The 18,671-nt window shown below is 42.3% G+C and overlaps 2 protein-coding genes across 4 annotated transcripts in view; both read right to left on the bottom strand.

The window, feature by feature from the left end:
• Positions 1-5,109, bottom strand: part of LOC139567670 (zinc finger protein Gfi-1b-like) — a 7,857-nt gene extending 2,748 nt beyond the window's left edge. The window contains exons 1-5 of the mRNA XM_071389072.1: positions 4,522-5,109; positions 4,334-4,401; positions 2,924-3,271; positions 2,558-2,718; positions 1,988-2,131 (exon numbers count right to left, since the gene is read on the bottom strand). Of these exons, the coding sequence (XP_071245173.1) occupies positions 1,988-2,131; positions 2,558-2,718; positions 2,924-3,197 (579 nt within the window). The 5' untranslated portion in view covers positions 3,198-3,271; positions 4,334-4,401; positions 4,522-5,109. The remainder of the gene's footprint in view (positions 1-1,987; positions 2,132-2,557; positions 2,719-2,923; positions 3,272-4,333; positions 4,402-4,521) is intronic.
• Positions 5,110-5,480: 371 nt separating this feature from the next.
• LOC139567668 (EVI5-like protein) overlaps positions 5,481-18,671 on the bottom strand; it is a 43,473-nt gene continuing 30,282 nt past the window's right edge. For 2 of the 3 annotated variants that reach the window (XM_071389070.1, XM_071389069.1), the window contains 7 exons: positions 17,424-17,540; positions 17,210-17,350; positions 16,695-16,856; positions 12,572-12,718; positions 12,075-12,170; positions 11,766-11,861; positions 5,481-10,444 (listed from right to left, as the gene is read on the bottom strand). In XM_071389070.1, coding sequence (XP_071245171.1) covers positions 10,142-10,444; positions 11,766-11,861; positions 12,075-12,170; positions 12,572-12,718; positions 16,695-16,856; positions 17,210-17,350; positions 17,424-17,540 — 1,062 coding nt within the window. In that variant the 3' untranslated portion in view covers positions 5,481-10,141. The remainder of the gene's footprint in view (positions 10,445-11,765; positions 11,862-12,074; positions 12,171-12,571; positions 12,719-16,694; positions 16,857-17,209; positions 17,351-17,423; positions 17,541-18,671) is intronic. The other variant, XM_071389071.1, reaches the window with a different exon arrangement.

The raw sequence follows: 18,671 nt of genomic DNA on the forward strand, positions 1-18,671 counted from the left end.
TGCATGACATAAGTATTTGATACATCAGAAAAGCAGAACTTAATATTTGGTACAGAAACCTTTGTTTGCAATTACAGAGATCATACGTTTCCTGTAGTTCTTGACCAGGTTTGCACACACTGCAGCAGGGATTTTGGCCCACTCCTCCATACAGACCTTCTCCAGATCCTTCAGGTTTCGGGGCTGTCGCTGGGCAATACGGACTTTCAGCTCCCTCCAAAGATTTTCTATTGGGTTCAGGTCTGGAGACTGGCAAGGCCACTCCAGGACCTTGAGATGCTTCTTACGGAGCCACTCCTTAGTTGCCCTGGCTGTGTGTTTCGGGTCGTTGTCATGCTGGAAGACCCAGCCACGACCCATCTTCAATGCTCTTACTGAGGGAAGGAGGTTGTTGGCCAAGATCTCGCGATATATGGCCGCATCCATCCTCCCCTCAATACGGTGCAGTCGTCCTGTCCCCTTTGCAGAAAAGCATCCCCAAAGAATGATGTTTCCACCTCCATGCTTCACGGTTGGGATGGTGTTCTTGGGGTTGTACTCATCCTTCTTCTTCCTCCAAACACAGCGAGGGGAGTTTAGACCAAAAAGCTCTATTTTTGTCTCATCAGACCACATGACCTTCTCCCATTCCTCCTCTGGATCATCCAGATGGTCATTGGCAAACTTCAGAGGGGCCTGGACATGCGCTGGCTTGAGCAGGGGGACCTTGCGTGCGCTGCAGGATTTTAATCCATGACGGCGTAGTGTGTTACTAATGGTTTTCTTTGAGACTGTGGTCCCAGCTCTCTTCAGGTCATTGACCAGGTCCTGCCGTGTAGTTCTGGGCTGATCCCTCACCTTCCTCATGATCATTGATGCCCCACGAGGTGAGATCTTGGATGGAGCCCCAGACCGAGGGTGATTGACCGTCATCTTGAACTTCTTCCATTTTCTAATAATTGCGCCAACAGTTGTTGCCTTCTCACCAAGCTGCTTGCCTATTGTCCTATAGCCCATCCCAGCCTTGTGCAGGTCTACAATTTTATCCCTGATGTCCTTACACAGCTCTCTGGTCTTGGCCATTGTGGAGAGGTTGGAGTCTGTTTGATTGAGTGTGTGGACAGGTGTCTTTTATTCATGTAAACATGCATGTTCAAACAGGTGCAGTTAATACAGGTAATGAGTGGAGAACAGGAGGGCTTCTTAAAGAAAAACTAACAGGTCTGTGAGAGCCGGAATTCTTACTGGTTGGTAGGTGATCAAATACTTATGTCATGCAATATCATACAATGTGATTTTCTGGATTTTTGTTTTAGATTCCGTCTCTCACAGTTTAAGTGTACCTATGATAAAAATTACAGACCTTTACATGCTTTGTAAGTAGGAAAACTTGCAAAATCGGCAGTGTATCCAATACTTGTTCTCCCCACTGTATATATATATATATATATATATGTTTCCTGATCTTTCTTAAATCTCTCAGATATAGGAGAGACACTTCAGAACTAACTTCCTTTTGATCTTTTTGGGGGACTATCTGTTGTTCCGTGTAGTGAATCTGTTATTCAATGCGTTTTTATGGGCTAATAACAGTAAGGACAAAAATATATTTTTTATATATTTTTTGGGTACTTCAAGGAGTCTTAAAATTCAAAATCAAATAGCTAAATTATCCTTGCTATGACCTTAAAACAATTCCATATATCTTAGTAGAACAGTGCAGTTAATAACTTGATTTCCAGTTCTTTTTATGATATTTCCATACTATGAGGTCGAAATAACATTGTGAAATTATGATAATGCCCTTTTTCTGTAAGAGCTGTATGAAAAAAATACCTGCATTATCAGCCTTTTCAGGTAGGATAGAACTTATGTCCCACATCTTGACGTCACCATGTGATCTGATTATAATAGACCTGACCCCAGAGCTGCTTTAAAACCCTTCATTATACATGTAATGTGGCAGGCAACAGACCTTATTTGGCGTTATTAGGTGTGTTATTCCTACCTTGACCCTGTAGCTCAAACCCAGGTCTGGCCTATAGCCGTACGGCTGACTGTTAGTCTTGATGTGTGCTGATGATGACTGCTTGTGTCTGCCACCATGGCACTTGTGGACGTGGGACTCCACACTGGAGAAAGAAAAGAAACTCTGAAAAGAAAACAAACACTTTAATGTGATTTGCAGAAGTGGAGAGCAGTGCAGTAAATACAATAGACCTCTTATCTTAATCTAATCCTCACACTGGTCTTCCAGTAAAAAAAACAGAATAGAGTTAAAGCATGTCAGACTTCAGTTGCTGCACTTTGACCTTTGGTTAATAAGAAGGCTGTGTGTAGGTCTATCCAATCACCTCAGTGCTATTCCAATGAGTCCGAATTGTTTACTATCCATGATGGAAGCAAACATAGCTTTCTCTTATCACTAATATCAAACCTTTTTGATGGAGAGGAGGATTGATGTTTAATAATTCATCTTTATTTATACTGGTAAATCAATTAAGAACATTTTATTATTTGCAATGAGGACTTGTCAGAGGGTTAGAATAACAAAACTAATTTGGGATCATCCACTAACCTTTCCATACAGTGGGCATTCAGTCCCAGTGGTCCTGTGGTCACTGATCTGGGGACAGTCTCTGTGTCGGGTCTCGTCCAGGAGGGGAGAGCCCACCTCCTCAGAAGGGCTGCCAGGGTTCAACTGGGAGGGAGAGTGGTGGTGCAGCGCAGCTCTACCGTCTTAAGATGGAGAATAGCAGGAAGTTACATTAATAGCCCCTCTTACAAGCAATCACTGATCTCTAGGTCTTAAACACATTGCTGTTTCAGTCTTAACTTTAATGAAAATTGTTAAAGAATGAATGATTATGGAAGAACAATAATACACAAATCTGGCAGATGTACATGAGCTTGTGTTAGCTGAGCCTCAGTGTTCAACACCTACCTGAAGACATGGGACTGGTGGGGTGAAGGTAAGGGGGACTATATGAGGCAGGGTGGAGGGCTGGAGGTGGAGAGGGCTGTGATGGGTAGGCCTCATTGTGTGTCACTAGAGACACTGCACTCTTAGGTGACAGCTGGCCCTGAAGGGTACCCCCCTGCCTCTTGTCTGTTTCTGAGGGACCTACTGGCACCAGGGTTGTGCCCAAGCAGGGGCTACCTGCTTTGGGGCGCAGAGTGTGAGAGCCCCCCCTCCTCACCAGGAAAGAACGAGGCATGGTGGGGAAGCGAGAAGCAGCAGGAGCACAGAGGGTTTTGTAGACTCAGTCTAATGGAAGGGAAGTAGAAGGCCCTGCAATATGGAGTACATGAAAATTGACATAATAGTCCAGGTGTTATTCATATCAACCAACATACAGCAGGTGGCAGCAGTGCTTTGACTAACACGGTCACATACTACACTGCCGTATTCATAAAGCTTATCAGAGTATAAGTGCTGATCTACGATCAGTTTTCAGATCATTATGAATAGGATAACAGGACCACGGGGGATCTGATCCTAGATCAGCACACCTAATCGGAAATGCTTTCTGAGTACAGGCCCTGGTCACACAACCACTTTGAAGGTAACAGTACTGTGGGTTTTGCTGACACTAAAATAATGAAGACAACATTTTGAAACCATAAAAACGAGCTCCATAATGAAATCAGTTCAAATATGCTGAATGGAAATAGAGTATTTTCCCAGCAGAGCTTTTCCTACTGTATCTATTCATAAAGGAGGTCATTTATTTGGCATTAAATGTGTGTTATGTATAATTCACAGACATCTCTAGACAGATCGCCTCAGCCAAGTCATTGCACATACTCCTTACGCTTGAGCTTGGTTGGATTGCTGCATAAACTGTGGCAGCATATACTAGCACCCAGTGTTTTGTAACCATTCCACAGCAGCTACCACCCGAATTCAACCAAACACAGCAGACCGTTATGTATTATCCCGACTCACCCTGTGAGCTCTCTCCCCTCTGGTTGCACAGCCTTACAGGTGGCAAATGGTAGAGTATTGAAGACATAACAAGATAGAAGACTAGGGACAAAAAGGCTCCCAAAAATAGAAAAACTTGATTTATTTTTCCTCTGCTGGATTCATAGTGGTTAAAAGCTTCAGATATAAAATATTTCTCATTTGAAGTATTCTATGTTCTAGGCAGAATAGTTCATATCTTTTGCCCAAGGGCCAATGGATCAGTAAATAAAACACGGAACTCTTTCTACTGTGCAATTTTGCAGATACAAGGTGACATTTGAAATAGCATAACTAAGTATGATGCAGATACACCCGTGGAGATAAATGATTAGATTGAACACATTGGCTGAATTAATTTGGTACGGTAAATGCAGAAAAACTCACCTAATAAAAGAGAAATGAGAAATCTCTGCGGCTAGCCCTCTTGGAGATGATGTCTTCAGTCAAGTCACCTGGTGAGATGACAAAAGAGCTTTGATTTTAAAAGATGGTGATACTGTAATTTATGCCATTACGGCGAGAATGAAAAATGTGAAAATCTCACTACAAAAAAGTGTTTCATACAAACTTACCAGATAAGGTTCTTTAAAAGGCATACAAATGTCAACCTTTCACATCAAGCAAATAGGCTGAACAAATACATTCAGGCTCAAATTCTAAATGAATTAAAACAAAAATAAATATCAAAATATGATATGCCAAACTGTAAACTTTACTCCTGAATCTCCAACTACGTAGTAAACAAATTAAAATTGAATAGGAAGCTCAAATCATGTATCATTACAGTAAAAATCTATCTATATGCTCAAGTTGAAGTTCTAGGCTGTATTCTGCCACTGAGACGTAGTGTTCAGTAAAGTGAAGCCCAATGAAAGTGATGGGGAAGAGCGTATCTGTATAGCACCGCTCCACTCAGCAGCAGCCACCTCAACCACAGAGCTTCCTCAGAAAGACCAGACAGACTCCACTGCTGAGCAACAGGTCTTTCTGCTGCACTAAAAACCCACTCATCGCCGCTCTGCTACAGTATATAGGACCAAACAAGTCCAGATGTACTCTCTCTAATCACTTCACTTTCAAATGACCAAATGTCCTCTTTGACTTGAGGTTGGTATACAAATCTCTAATATCAGTCTACTTCATTGTTATATCAAAATGATTCACATGATCACAAAACAGGAAGATGTGTGGAAGTGAGGCAAGAGAATACCAAGTAACTGAATGAGAGGAGGTTGGTGGGGTCACTTGAGTAATGTGCGGCAAAGTGTCGACACACACAAGTGTTGAGACAGGAGGGAGTTTCAAAATGGAAGTTAGAGCAGAGAGCGATGGAGACGGAAAGCCCAAACAGAAATTAACTGGTAACCCAATGTTGTGATGAGCAGGACGGGAGAGAAAGATAAGAGAGGGACAGAGAGCCAAAGAGGATAACAGGTTCAATGGAAGATTACAATGGATTTTATATCCAAATGAAGACAGGGGTGGAGACAATCAACACAACACCGTGCCACCTCGACATGGCATCTGAGAATGTGGTGTCAATGTTTATTTCATATCATCATCAAGTACAGAACACTGAAATGTTTTCATAATATTGTCATTAATATCATCTTTATTACTGTCATTAATATACTTGACAACACATTGGTAGAATTGCAAGAGAGATTGAACAAGGTTGGGGGGAGTAAAGTGGATACCGACCTGCTGTTACATACATGAGAGAAGTCCTACACCGGGGTTGTGTTTGAGGCGCCAAATGGAAGAAAAGTGACTGAAACCGGGAGGTACTTCATGGACTTGTCCAATAAGAAACACTAATTTTTGTTTTCTGTTGCAGAACATTTAAAAATATTTGACATTGTGTGCCCTAATGAATACAACCCAGGGTATGCATGAGGACACCGTCCATAAGGGGGAGTCTCCATGTTTTGTTTCCTTCTTCTTTGAGACACAGACAATGGCATGTATAGCGTTCCAGTTTCATTCTAACATGGTTACACACATACATACATATATATATATATATATAAATCTTAAACATATTGGGGATCCTTCAGTCCTAGCTCAACAGTGGCCTTCACCTGAGATATTTTTGGTGAACACCATCCTAAACCAGAGTGCAAATGCTGAACTGTCTATGAAAATTGCATTTGATATACTATGTATAAATCTACCTACATTATGGCACTATATAGATTTAAACATGGAACCCTACCATTCCCCACACCCTAAGATTTTAAACATGATCTTGGTTCAGATCAAAGAATAGCCATACCAACGCTAATCATAAAACTACACGGATGACAAATACTGAATCAGAGGGCATCTTCATGTGTATCAAAAAGTATTTTAGTCACAGTTATACCAGTTGTAGTTGGGACACTGGGGAACTCCGCATCCGAGCACCATCTCTGAACAGCAGTATAGTGTTTGTATTATGCAGGGTTGTCATACACCCTGGTGTTATGCGAGTGTGGAGCGAGTGCACAAGACTTTGTGTAAATTAGACACTGTCTAGTAGTGTCTAATAGGGGAGTAAAGTACTTAAGTAAAAAATAATTTAAAGTACTACTTCAGTAGTTTTTTGGTATCTGTACTTTACTATTTATATTTTTGACAACTTTAGGAATTTAGTGGCGTAAAAGTTACAGAAAATACATGTACTTTTTACTCCATACATTTTATCTGAAACGCAAAAGTACTCGTTACATTTTGAATGCTTAGCAGAACAGGAAAATGGTCAAATTAACACACTTATCTAGAGAACACCCCTATTGCCTCTGATCTGGCGGACTCACTAAACACAAATGCTTTGTTTGTAAATTATATCTGAGTGTCGGTGTGCCCCTGGCTAACCGTACATTTTAAAAAAGCAAGAAAATGGTCTGGTTTGCTGAATGTAGGGAATTTGAAATGATTAATACTTTTACTTTTGATACTGATGCATATTTAAAACCAAATACTTTTACTCAAGTAGTATTTTACTGGGTGACTCATTTTTATTTGAGTAATTGTCTATTAAAAGGTATCTTTACTTTTACTCAGGTATGACTCAAGTTCTTTTTCCACCACTGACCAAGACTATACTCTACCACAGGTTGACAACACATGGCATCCGAACTCCCTCCCATTGCTAAAGTAATACCTTAACTGACTGGTCCAGGATGTTACACCAGACAACAGTGATTTCAGCTGCTGCACTGGTTTAACCTCTAAAAGGTGGTTATTTGTAATAGTTGAGCGAGTGAAAGATGGGCTACATGGCAGTGGAACCCCATTAGAAGAGCTCCCTTATTTCCTTGGCAGTTGGTGACAGGTTCCCCCTTCATTCAGCATCACTGTGCAACAAAAGCCAGGCACACACCAAATCTGAGTGCATGGCATAATTTGAACACAAGAAAACATGATACAAAGTTGGGATGCATAGGCTTGGTGGCATAGCATTATACAGTACCTCAATACTACCAAGAAATATTGCAAGTGCTCACTAATACTGACATGAGACAGGGCCTTAGCTTGCTACACTAACCACTACAAGCATCCACTCCCATATTCCCAGAACAGCACTCACTGCTTTAAGTCAAGAGGAGATCCATAATCTTAGGATCGTATATCCAGAATCTTAGGATCGTATATCACCCTGTTGAATATATTACTACACATCCTCTGCATCAGCAAATCAACTCAATTATTCTTGTGATATATTTATATTAATACTTCAGTTCAGGTTGTCATATGGAATATTATTGAATTATACAATACGTTTTGCTTCCACTGTTGTAAGAATATATAAAATGGGATATGTGAAGTGTCTGCCACAGACGTAAGACAATATAGAGTTTGTATGGAATCCTTTCCCCCTTGACATTGGGAAAGCAACCACATTGCGCTTCTTTCCAGTTGGCTATCATCGATTCCCATGATCAACTCTGTCCCATTGATATAAACACAGAACATTTGAATGCTTTGGAAACATGACACCGAGGCGATGCATTCGTCTCCCCACTCCTAATGACTGAGCTAAAGCTAATTCTAACAAGCATTTGTCATATATTCAAGACTATTGGGATGATATGCCACATAGTTAGCCAGTGAGGTATATACTAGGCAAAATACTGCCCCCAGTCTGTTAACCTGTGCATTTTAGCCATCTGAAGCTGTAGTAACAGCATGGATCAGATAGTCAGACATTTTCAGTCCACACGTTCAACTGAATGTTTCCATCCATCCCTAAATCCTATTGGTAACAGGCAGTAGAAAGAGGAAGTGATGTCACAGTTGGCTATTCTGGAAGGAGAGGTATTGATAATTCATCATACAGCACCATGACTGAGACGAGAACAACAGAGAACAGAACAACAGAGACATAAACAGAGTGATGACCCTGGTCCAACTTGATAATGATATTTATGATGATCTGATCAGTACACTTGTAGCTGGTAAATTATATATATTTTTGCCTCTGATTGGTCAATTTCAACAAATTCTAATTTTTTTGGTAACTTCAAATTAACCCCTTCACGTCACTCACACAGCATTTTGACGGACACATGCCAATCAGTCCCAAACTAGTAAACTCCAGCCTCACCATTAGACAAAATGAATGATTGACTGAGCCATTGCTCTTATAAACACTTGTGGGTTGATACCTGCTCTTAGGGTTTAAAAATGCCTTAACACATTTCAAATAGATTATAACAGGAGTTGTTTATGTGTGGCTATTTCAGAAGTCATAGGTAGAGACATTATGAAGCATAGCCATAACCGTTCAACAATTTCTTCACAGTAGTTTTCGCACTCACAACTGATTCCTAAGGGGTGTAAAGTTCAACTGTATGTCGAGCAGATAGAACAAAACATAAAAGAAGACTGTGAGAAAAAAGGATAATCATAGCAGCGCATTTGCTCTGTCTCTCTGACACGCATCGTCATGGACACCGTCCGTTGACACCTCAGCCTCGGGATTCAAGTTGGCACAAAGGACCGAGGGAACTCAACGTATATATAAAGTTTGGCCGCCGTTGGTATCTATATAGATATATAAAAAATATTCAAATAAATAAGAACATAAATAATAGCAGAAAAATGACCTAAGATTTGGCAACGTTGAGATTTTTGTTGTTGTTGACATTAGCCATCGTAATTCGCTTGCCTTGTTTCATTTGCAAGTCATTGAGACACACACAACAAACATATTTCAGTAAGGGAAATTGTTAATATTCATCTATGCATGTGATGTCATCTAGTAACATCCCTATGATATTGATGTGTACAAGTCCATGCCATACTCCTCTCTTTTCCTACCCCTATCCTTCCTTCGTTCCCTCTCGCTCTAATTTTTTTTGAAGTGTGCATTGTGAGGTTACAGTGGATGGTTGTTTCCATTTTAACAGGCAGTGCAGGTGGCCAATGGGTCTTCTTGGAATGATGGAATGACAGAAAGAGAGATGGAGAGAGAGAGAGAAAAGGAGGAGGAAAGAGAAAGATGGGAGACAGTACGTTCCACATCTCGCTCACGGGACAGTAAGAGCAGGGTCAAGCCCAACAAGTCATCCATCCATATCCTCTTTTACCGATCCCAAGTCCATATTGAAGTCCTTCCAAACTTGAGGGGAATCATTTCATCAAAGCGATGTCCTTTGCATCTCATAGTCACTGCTGTGTGGTATGGTTGGAGTATTGAAAGTTGAAAGCATTTTTTGGGGTCTATTTTCAATCCCTTTTATTTTCTCGGCTTTCTGTGCGGATAGGATATGCTTGCTGCACAGTGAGCGAGCATACTGAAGTTATCTGTTCTTCACTCAGGTCCGGAGTGCAATGTGGAAACTAATGCCAAGGACAGGACAAGACAGGGGAATAGGACTGGAATTGACTCAGGGTCTGTGAGAATGTAGAGGAAAAAGAGATTGAGGGAGATAGAGGGAGATAAAGAGGGATAAGTGAAGAGAGATAGGAGTGAGCAGAGAAGTAAAAGGGGGAAATGGAGAGAAGAGAATAACAAAGAGGAGAGACCATGGCACCAACACGAAGAAGGAGGGGAGGATGTCCGTTACAGGTTACAGTAGTTTAGGGTGAGAACAGTAGTACAGTAAAGTTGGGGCGAGTACAGCATCTCTAATACTAAAGAGATACTGAGTACAGTATCTTTAGTAGTCTAGGTCAGGACCAGGGAGTTCCAGGGACCTCCATGGCTCAGTTGTCCAGGACCTCAGCACACACCATGCTAGTGTAGAGCTGCTGCGAGGGGCCGTGGTGGGGGTGGTCCGGGTGGACCTCTGCTTCGCTGTCGGTGCTGCCCTCGCTGTCCAGCCTGGCCGAGGGGTGGGGCAGGGCGGGGTACATGGCGTTGGGGGGGATGGGGCTGGGAAGAAGGTCCTCATCCGAGCTCAGGTAGTCGCCTCCGGCTGACGAGGGGCTAGCTAGACACAGATCCGGGTAGCCCCCGCCCCGGGAACTAGGAGCGAACTTGGAGCGCTGCCCGCGGAGCTGCCTGATCTAAAAGAGAAAGAAATTAGGTTAAGACATTCATACCCGTAGATTATTGTCTCAATCATCTTGGATATTACTGATATCACAAAGAAAGGCTTTTGATGCAGTTTGTTGGTGAGAAGAGTGTGTACACTGGTTGGAAAGTGACCCATTTCTATAGCAACCTGGTATGGTGGTCTAGCCTGCAGTGACAAGGTTAAATCCAGTCTGATGTGCCTGTGTGTGTCTGCGTGAGTACGCATGTGTAGATACAACACTGATTCAGTACTTACAGAAAACTCTGAGATTTGTACCGAGTTAGGCTGGTAGGAGGGGGAGGGTAGTGGTTAACCAATAGGAACACTATAACTAGGCACTCGCCCACCTCTTCCTCTTCTGTCTCAGTTTACACAGCAGAGTTCAATCATGTACACTATACTGGTCTGATTCTAGATCATCCCTTCTTGAAGTGTATCAATACTGTACTATGTTGAAGTGTATCAATACTGTATTATGTTGAAGTGTATCATCTTGTTCTGGGACAATTCAGAATATTCAAAAGTCATTGGTATGACAAACACTTTATAATCATAACTTCGACAGTTACAAAACATGAATTAATTTGCAAAATAGATGCCTGAGATTTGAGACAGGAAAATTACTGCTTGCTAATTTCGACTTTGTCACAAATGTTTCGGTACTCTTTACATAAAGGCTCCATATGACAAATACAACCAACAGTATGCACTCTAAGAACTAGTGAACAGAAAAGGGCAAGGCAGTCCCATCACTCCCTCCTCTGACACATCCTTCTCACGCACAGCCGCTCTCTGAATGAGCAAGTGTATATTACGTGGTTCAGCTATGTTAGTGTGTGTGTGTGTTTTTAAGCATGTGAGAATCAGTGTTGTCTTGTTCTCACACGCATTTGTCGCTCTATTTCTGAGGTCTGGGGTTTTGAAGGGGTAAGGGGGGGGTACGTCTGTTCTGTGTGGTTGGAAATGTCATACAGAGGAAGGCCAGAGTAGTGAATCTAGTATGTCATGCTTCATGTGGCGTCTATCATTTCAGAGAAATACAAAAAGCATGAGGGGATCTGATTCACATGTAGCTGGGTTTCAATGGCTAAACTAACCCCAGACACGAGGGCTTTTACTGTGTGTGTGTGTGTGTGTGTGTGTGTGTGTGTGTGTGTGTGTGTCTCTCAGTTGGTAGAGCATTGCGCTTGCAACACCAGGGTTGCGGGTTCCATTCCCACGGGGGACCAGTACCACAAAAAGTACAAACTCACTACTGTAAGTTGCTCTGGATAAGAGCGTCTGCTAAATGACTGTTAAATGTGTGTGACCTCATTCTTGAGTTCTCCGATCTGGTCTCGAAGCTGGGTGATATACTGCCTGGAGTCAGAGTGGTTCAGCTGGCCCTGGATCAGACCCTCCTCCTTCTGTAGGACAGGGATAGGGGGATTAGACACACACAATCTCACATGCTCACATACTCGCCCACATACGTACACAACCGAACAGTCAACGCCAAAGAAGCAGGGAAGACGATCTCTCCAATGCACACATACCACCCAGAAGAAATCTAAACACACTTGACAATGACATCCATTCAATATGGAAGTCAAGTTCAGATCTGTGTACAAACATCCCACCTGTATCTCCAGCTCAGCTATCTTCTGTCTGAGCTCAGCCATGGTGGCCATGCTGTCAGCCTCCCGCAAGCGCACCGTCATCACCTCCTCTTTACTCTACAGAGAGAGGGAAGAGTGTGGTAGAAGAGAAAAAACAAGAGAGAGAGAAATCACCTCTGGCGCACAGCCTGAGTGAAAGCCACTAGACCATCTAGTTGTGCAATTGCGTCTGTTTAGATTGCAGGCTCACACACAAAGCCCACTTATCAATGTCACCCTAGGTTGCTTCCTTTTCCCCCACCCTCTCCTCTCCTCTCTCACCTGGCAGTCAGTCCACTTATTCCACTACCTTCCTCCATATACCTTCTCTACTACCCCTCTCCTCCCGCTTCCATTCTCCATCCCTCTTTCTTTCTGCGCATTCATCCCCACTCTCCCTCCCCTGTCTTAACTTGCAGCCCACTTATTCCACACATTTCAACGCTACCATTGGCTACCTCCATCCTCCTCTCCCCCACCTTGCAGTCGAGCTCGGACTGTTTCCTCTTCATCTCGGTGAGCTGGGCCTGCAGCCCCTTGTTCTGGCTCGCCAGCTGCTGCAGCCTCTCCTGCATGGCGGCGCTCTCCACCTCATGGCGCCCAATCAGCTTGCTGTGAATCTGGTTCTGAAGGTGAAGAGAGAGTGGGGACAGTGTCAGAAGGCTGAAAGCGTAATTAGTCACTGGATTAGCGTCTGCTAAATTACAAGTATTTAAATGTCATGTACAGTCAAAAAAGTCAAAAGTTTGGACACCTACTCATTCAAGGGTATTTATTTATGTTTACTATTTTCTACATTGTAGAATAATAGTGAAGACATCAAAACTATTAAATAACACATATTGAATCATGTAGTAACCAAAAGTATTAAATCAAAATATATTTTATATTTGAGATTGTTCAAAGTAGCCACCCTTTGCCTTGATGACAGCTTTGAAAACTCTTGGCATTCTCTCAACCAGCTTCATGAGGTAGTCACCTGGAATGCATTTCAATTAACAGGTGTGCCTAGTTAAAAGTTCATTTTTGGAATTTCTTTCCTTGAGCCAATCAGTCGTGTTGTGACAAGGTAGGGGTGGTACACAGAAGATAACCCTGTTTGGTAAAAGACCAAGTCCATATTATGGTAAGAACAGCTTAAATATGCAAAGAGAAACGACAGTCCATCATTACTTTAAGAAATGAAGGTCAGTCAATATGGAACATTTCAAGAACTTTGAAAGTTTCTTCAAGTGCAGCCGAAAAACCATCAAGCGCTATGATGAAACTGGCTCTCATGAGGACCACCACAGGAAAGGAAGACCCAGAGTTACCTCTGCTGCAGAGGAAAAGTTCATTAGTTACAAGCCTCAGAAATTGCAACAGAGTTCAAGTAACAGACACATCTCAACATCAACTGCTCAGAGGAAACTGCGTGAAAACAGGCCTTCATGGTCAAATTGCTGCAAAGAAACCACTACAAATGACACCAATAAGAAGAAACACGAGCAATGGACATTAGACTGGTGGAAATCTGTCCTTTGGTCTGATGAGTCCAAATTTGAGATTTTTGGTTTCAACCGCCGTGTCTTTGTGAGACGCAGAGTAGGTGAACGGATGATCTCAGCATCTGTGGTTATCCACCATGAAGCATGGAGGAGGTGGTGTGATGGTGCTTTGCTGGTGACACTGTCTGTGATTTATTTAGAATTCAAGGCACACTTAATGGCTACCACAGCATTCTGCAGCAATATGCCATCCCATCTGGTTTACGCTTAGTGGGACTATCATTTGTTTTCAACAGGACAATGACCCAAAACAGGCTGTGTAAGGGCTATTTGACCAAGGAGAGTGATGAGTGCTACATCAGATGACCTGGCCTCCACAATCACCCGACCCCATCCAATTGAGATGGTTTGGGATGAGTTGGACCGCAGAGTGAAGGAAAAGCAGCCAACAAGTGCTCAGCATATGTGGGAACTCCTTCAAGACTGTTGTAAAAGCATTCCAGGTGAAGCAGGTTGAGAGAATGCCAAGAGTTTGCAAAGCTGTCATCAAGGCAAAGGGTGTCTATTTGAAGAATCTCAAACATATTTGATTTGTTTAATCTTATGGCTGGGGGGCAGTATTGAGTAGCTTGGATGAATAAGGTGCCCAGAGTAAACTGCCTGCTACTCAGGCCCAGAAGCTAAGATATGCATATTATTAGTTGATTTGGATAGAAAACACTCTGAAGTTTCTAAAACTGTTTGAATGATGTCTGTGAGTATAACAGAAGTCATATGGCAGGCAAAAACCTGTGAAAAAATCCAACCAGGAAGTGGGAAATCTGAGGTTTGTAGGTTTTCAAGTCTTTGCCTATCCAATATACAGTGTAAAATGTCATTCAATTGCACTTCCTAAGGCTTCCACTAGATGTCAACAGTCTTTAGAACCTTGTTTCAGGCTTCTACTGTTTCAGGCTTCTACTGTGAAGGGGGGGGGGGGGGGGGGGGAATAAGAGCTGATTGAGTCAGGTGTCTGGCAGAATGCCATGAGCTAAGTCTCGCGTGTGCCCGTGAGAGTTAGCTGCGTTCCTTTTCCTTTCTAAAGACAAAGGAATTGTCCGGTTGAAACATTATTGAAGATTTATGATAAAAACATCCTAAAGATTGATTCTATACATCGTTTGACATGTTTCTACGAACTCTAATGGAACTGTCGTCTGAACTAAGTGCCTGCGCCGTGTGAATTTGGATTTGTAAACTAAACGCGCAAACAAAAAGGAGGTATTTGGACATAAATGGATTTATCGAACAAAACAAACATTTATTGTGGAACTGGGATTCCTGGGAGTGCATTCTGATGAAGATCATCAAAGAATGAGTAGTGAAGTGAATATTTATAATGCTATTTCTGACTTTTGTTGACTCCACAACATGGCGGGTATCTGTATGGCTTGTTTTGGTCTCTAAGCGCTGTACTCAGATTATTGCAAGGTGTGCTTTTTCCGTAAAGCTTTTTTGAAATCTGACACAGCGATTGCATTAAGGAGAAGTTTATCTATAATTCCATGCATAATACTTGTATCTTTTATCAATGTTTATTAGTATTTCTGTAAATTAATGTGGCTCTCTGCAAAATCACCGGATGTTTTGGAAGCAAAACATTACTGAACATAACGCGCCAATGTAAACATGTATTGTGTAACATGAAGTCCTATGAGTGTCATCTGATAAAAATCATCAAAGGTTAGTGATTAATTTTATCTCTTTCTGCTTTTTGTGACTCTTTGTGACTCTTTGACTGGAAAAATGGCTGTGTTTTTCTGTGACTAGGTGCTGACCTAACATAATCGCATGTTATGCTTTCGTCGTAAAGCCTTTTTGAAATCGTACACTGTGGTGGTTTATCTTTAAAATGGTGTATAATACTTGTATGTTTGAGGAATTTTAATTATGATATTTTTGTTGTTTGAATTTGGCGCCCTGCACTTTCACTGGCTGTTGTCATATCGATCCCGTTAACGGGATTTCAGCCGTAAGAAGTTAACACTTTTTTGGTTACTAAATTATGTGTTATTTCATAGTTTTGATGTCTTCACTATTATTCTAGAATTTAGAAAATAGTAAAAATAAATAAAAACCCTTGAATGAGTAGATGGGTCCAAAATGTTGACTGGTACTGTATATGATATTAGTTGTCTGCCTCTATTTATTGTTAAAACACTTAGACAATCAACAGTTTGTAGCAAAAAGCTAATTTGAGAAATTAACAACTTGTACTTCCACAAACGCAAATCACCTGTTGACATCAATGCATTATTTATGTGAAACTGAGTTATGCACACATTTGTCAAGTTAGAAAAAGGCCTAAAGGCAGGTTAACGTTTATTGGGATGAATCTCGTCCTGGAGGCAGTGCCGAGAGATTTCCACTAGATGGGCAGGCTACAAAGTCAAAATTGCCTATATTTTAAACATTCATGAAAAAAAATACGCTTTTTGGTCTTAATTTAAGGTTAGGTTTAAAATCTGCTATTATGACTGGCTGTGCTAGCTCGTGACCACTCTGCAGAGCTGCCTCCAGTACATGAGTCATCCCAATAAATGCCAACCTGCGGCCCAAAGTGATGAACTGTAACAAAAATGTGTGTGTGTAGGCCTATGGTGTTGTATAGAGCTGTGAATAATCCACCACAAAAGTCAAACATCTCACTCATCAGGGTGAGAAACATGAGTGTGGAACTGAATGTTAAAACACTGAGTGAGGTACTTTCCCATAAATCAAAAAGATGATGCAGTATATGCATCTTCCTGACCACTTTTATACTGCATTGTTCTTTCACAATGTCATATAATGTCACACTTGAACTTGTCCTAGGCATTTATCTACCATTTCCACATAGTATTTGATGTATGAGTTACCCCTTAGTCATTTAGGCCTAATGAAAGTCTCTTTTAGAAATGTGATCCAATACAATGTATTTCCCTAGGCTGGTCCCAGCACTGTCTTGCCAACTCCTATGGTCATTGTTACATGCAACAGACCTGGGATCAGACTAAGGAAATAACACAAAATGGATCACTTTTATATAGATAGGGCACAAACAGATTTGGCATCAGACTAAAGTTATTCCACTGACCTGGCTCTCCAGCTGTATGGCTTGGAGTTTGACCTCCCTGAGTTCAGCCTGGGCCTGGGCCTCTCTCAGACGCACCCCCATCAGCTTGTCCTGCAGCTCATTCAGGGCATTCTTCTTGGGGGATTCCTTCCAGTGACCCCCGCCACCTTTTGACATGTGGAGCTGGAGAGAGAGAGGAGCGGAGATGAAGAACAGGTTAGAGAGCCACAACAACCATGGTGCATCGGTTCTCTATCCATCTCTCCCTGACGTCACTCGCTCGGAGACCTTGAAGTAGTTGTTTCCCTTGCTCTGCAAGGGCCGTGGCTTTTGTGGAGAAATGGGTAACGATACTTTGAGGGTGACTGTTGTCGATGTGTGTAGAGCGTATCTGGTTCTAGCCCAGGTTGGGGCGAGGAGAGGGACGGAAGCAACACTGTTACATAAACCCTGTTCTTCTAGTCACCTCTACTATGCTCTCCCCTTCTGAAGCATTCAGTTCCCTACTGTACAGTCTTCTGTGATGTGTTACTTACCTGCCAGCGCTGGTTAAGCTCGGTCACCGTGTCCTGCATCTCTCTGAAGGAGTGCAGTGTCTCCAGCTCTCTGAGCTTCACCAGCTTCAGCTCATCCTGCAGCTGGGCCACATTGTTCTCATCAGGCAGAAAGCTGCTCCTCTGGAACACACACACACAATGAAGATATTAAACACACAGATATAACCACACACACACAGGTGTGTTCTCTTACCTTCTCTAGGTCCAGTACTTTGTCCTGCATCTCTTTGAGGGCTCCCAGTAGCTCTGCCTCCTGCAGCCGGGACTGCTCCAGCTGCGTCTGCAGACCGGTTACAAACTGCTCTGTGTACTGAGACACAACACATGGACCAATTATAAACTGAGATAACACACTGGGACCAATCCCGAACTGACACTACACATACCAACCAATCAAACTTTTCTGTGTACTAAGGCATCAGAAGATAAAGATCATCCACCCAGCAAAGTCAGAAGAGGACTGGCCACCCCTCAGAGTCTGGTTCCTCTCTAGGTTTCTTCCTTTCTAGGGAGTTTTTCCTAGCCACTGTGCTTCTACATCTGGATTGCTTGCTGTTTTGGGAATTTAGGCTGGGTATGTGTACAGCACTTTGCGACTGCTGATGTAAAATGGCATTTTTAAAATACATTTGATTGATTGATGGGTCAGAAGAATGTCTGTCTAAAATTGCCGTTTTCTATTGATGTGGATATGGGAACCACTTACAAAGTCTGGTGCATCCACCAGGTAGATTCACCTCATTAGTGTACACCCAAGCAGATAAATGAGTGATGTACTAAACGGAGATGTGGAGTACGGCTCTGTGTAGCTGTGATAGTTGTGGTGGGATGGACAGAAGGGATGTGGGTTGGCAAAGGGGTCAACCAACCAAAAACATGTCCGTTTCTCACTAGATGCGTTTCAGAGAGAAGAGACAGAAAGAGAGAGATGGTGAGATAGAGAGAGAACGTTGGGACAAACCAATAACTTTGCATGTGTATGCATGGCATAAAGGCCTTTCTTTCTTTGTGAATTAAAGTACCCACTCAGTTTCAATGTGAGAGAGAAGTGAGAGGTGGGGGTGTGTGAATTCTGGCTTGGTAATACACCCAGGCTAGTCATCGGAGGCACAACACATTATCTGACCACACCTGAAACTCCAATTCCATAGCAACACCACACACACACACCTATACCACTGATTCTAGTCGATCTAAACTTAGTTCACTGATGTTGAAAGACTGATGGAGGAGGGAGTCAAGAAACAATGGTGAGACATGCAAACTCGTGTGAACTCTCACACCATATTCGTCACATGGTGAATGAGTGTCATTAGTGTGACTGCTGTGTCTTGTGTATGAAGAGAAACAGCACATTGTTACAACACTGTACATACTGTACACAGCCATAATGACATTGGAAATGTCTCTATTCCTTTGAAACTTTTGAGAGTGTAAAGTT

The sequence above is a fragment of the Salvelinus alpinus genome, chromosome 2 (assembly GCF_045679555.1).
Source record: "Salvelinus alpinus chromosome 2, SLU_Salpinus.1, whole genome shotgun sequence".
In the NCBI taxonomy this organism is placed as follows: Eukaryota; Metazoa; Chordata; class Actinopteri; order Salmoniformes; family Salmonidae; genus Salvelinus; species Salvelinus alpinus.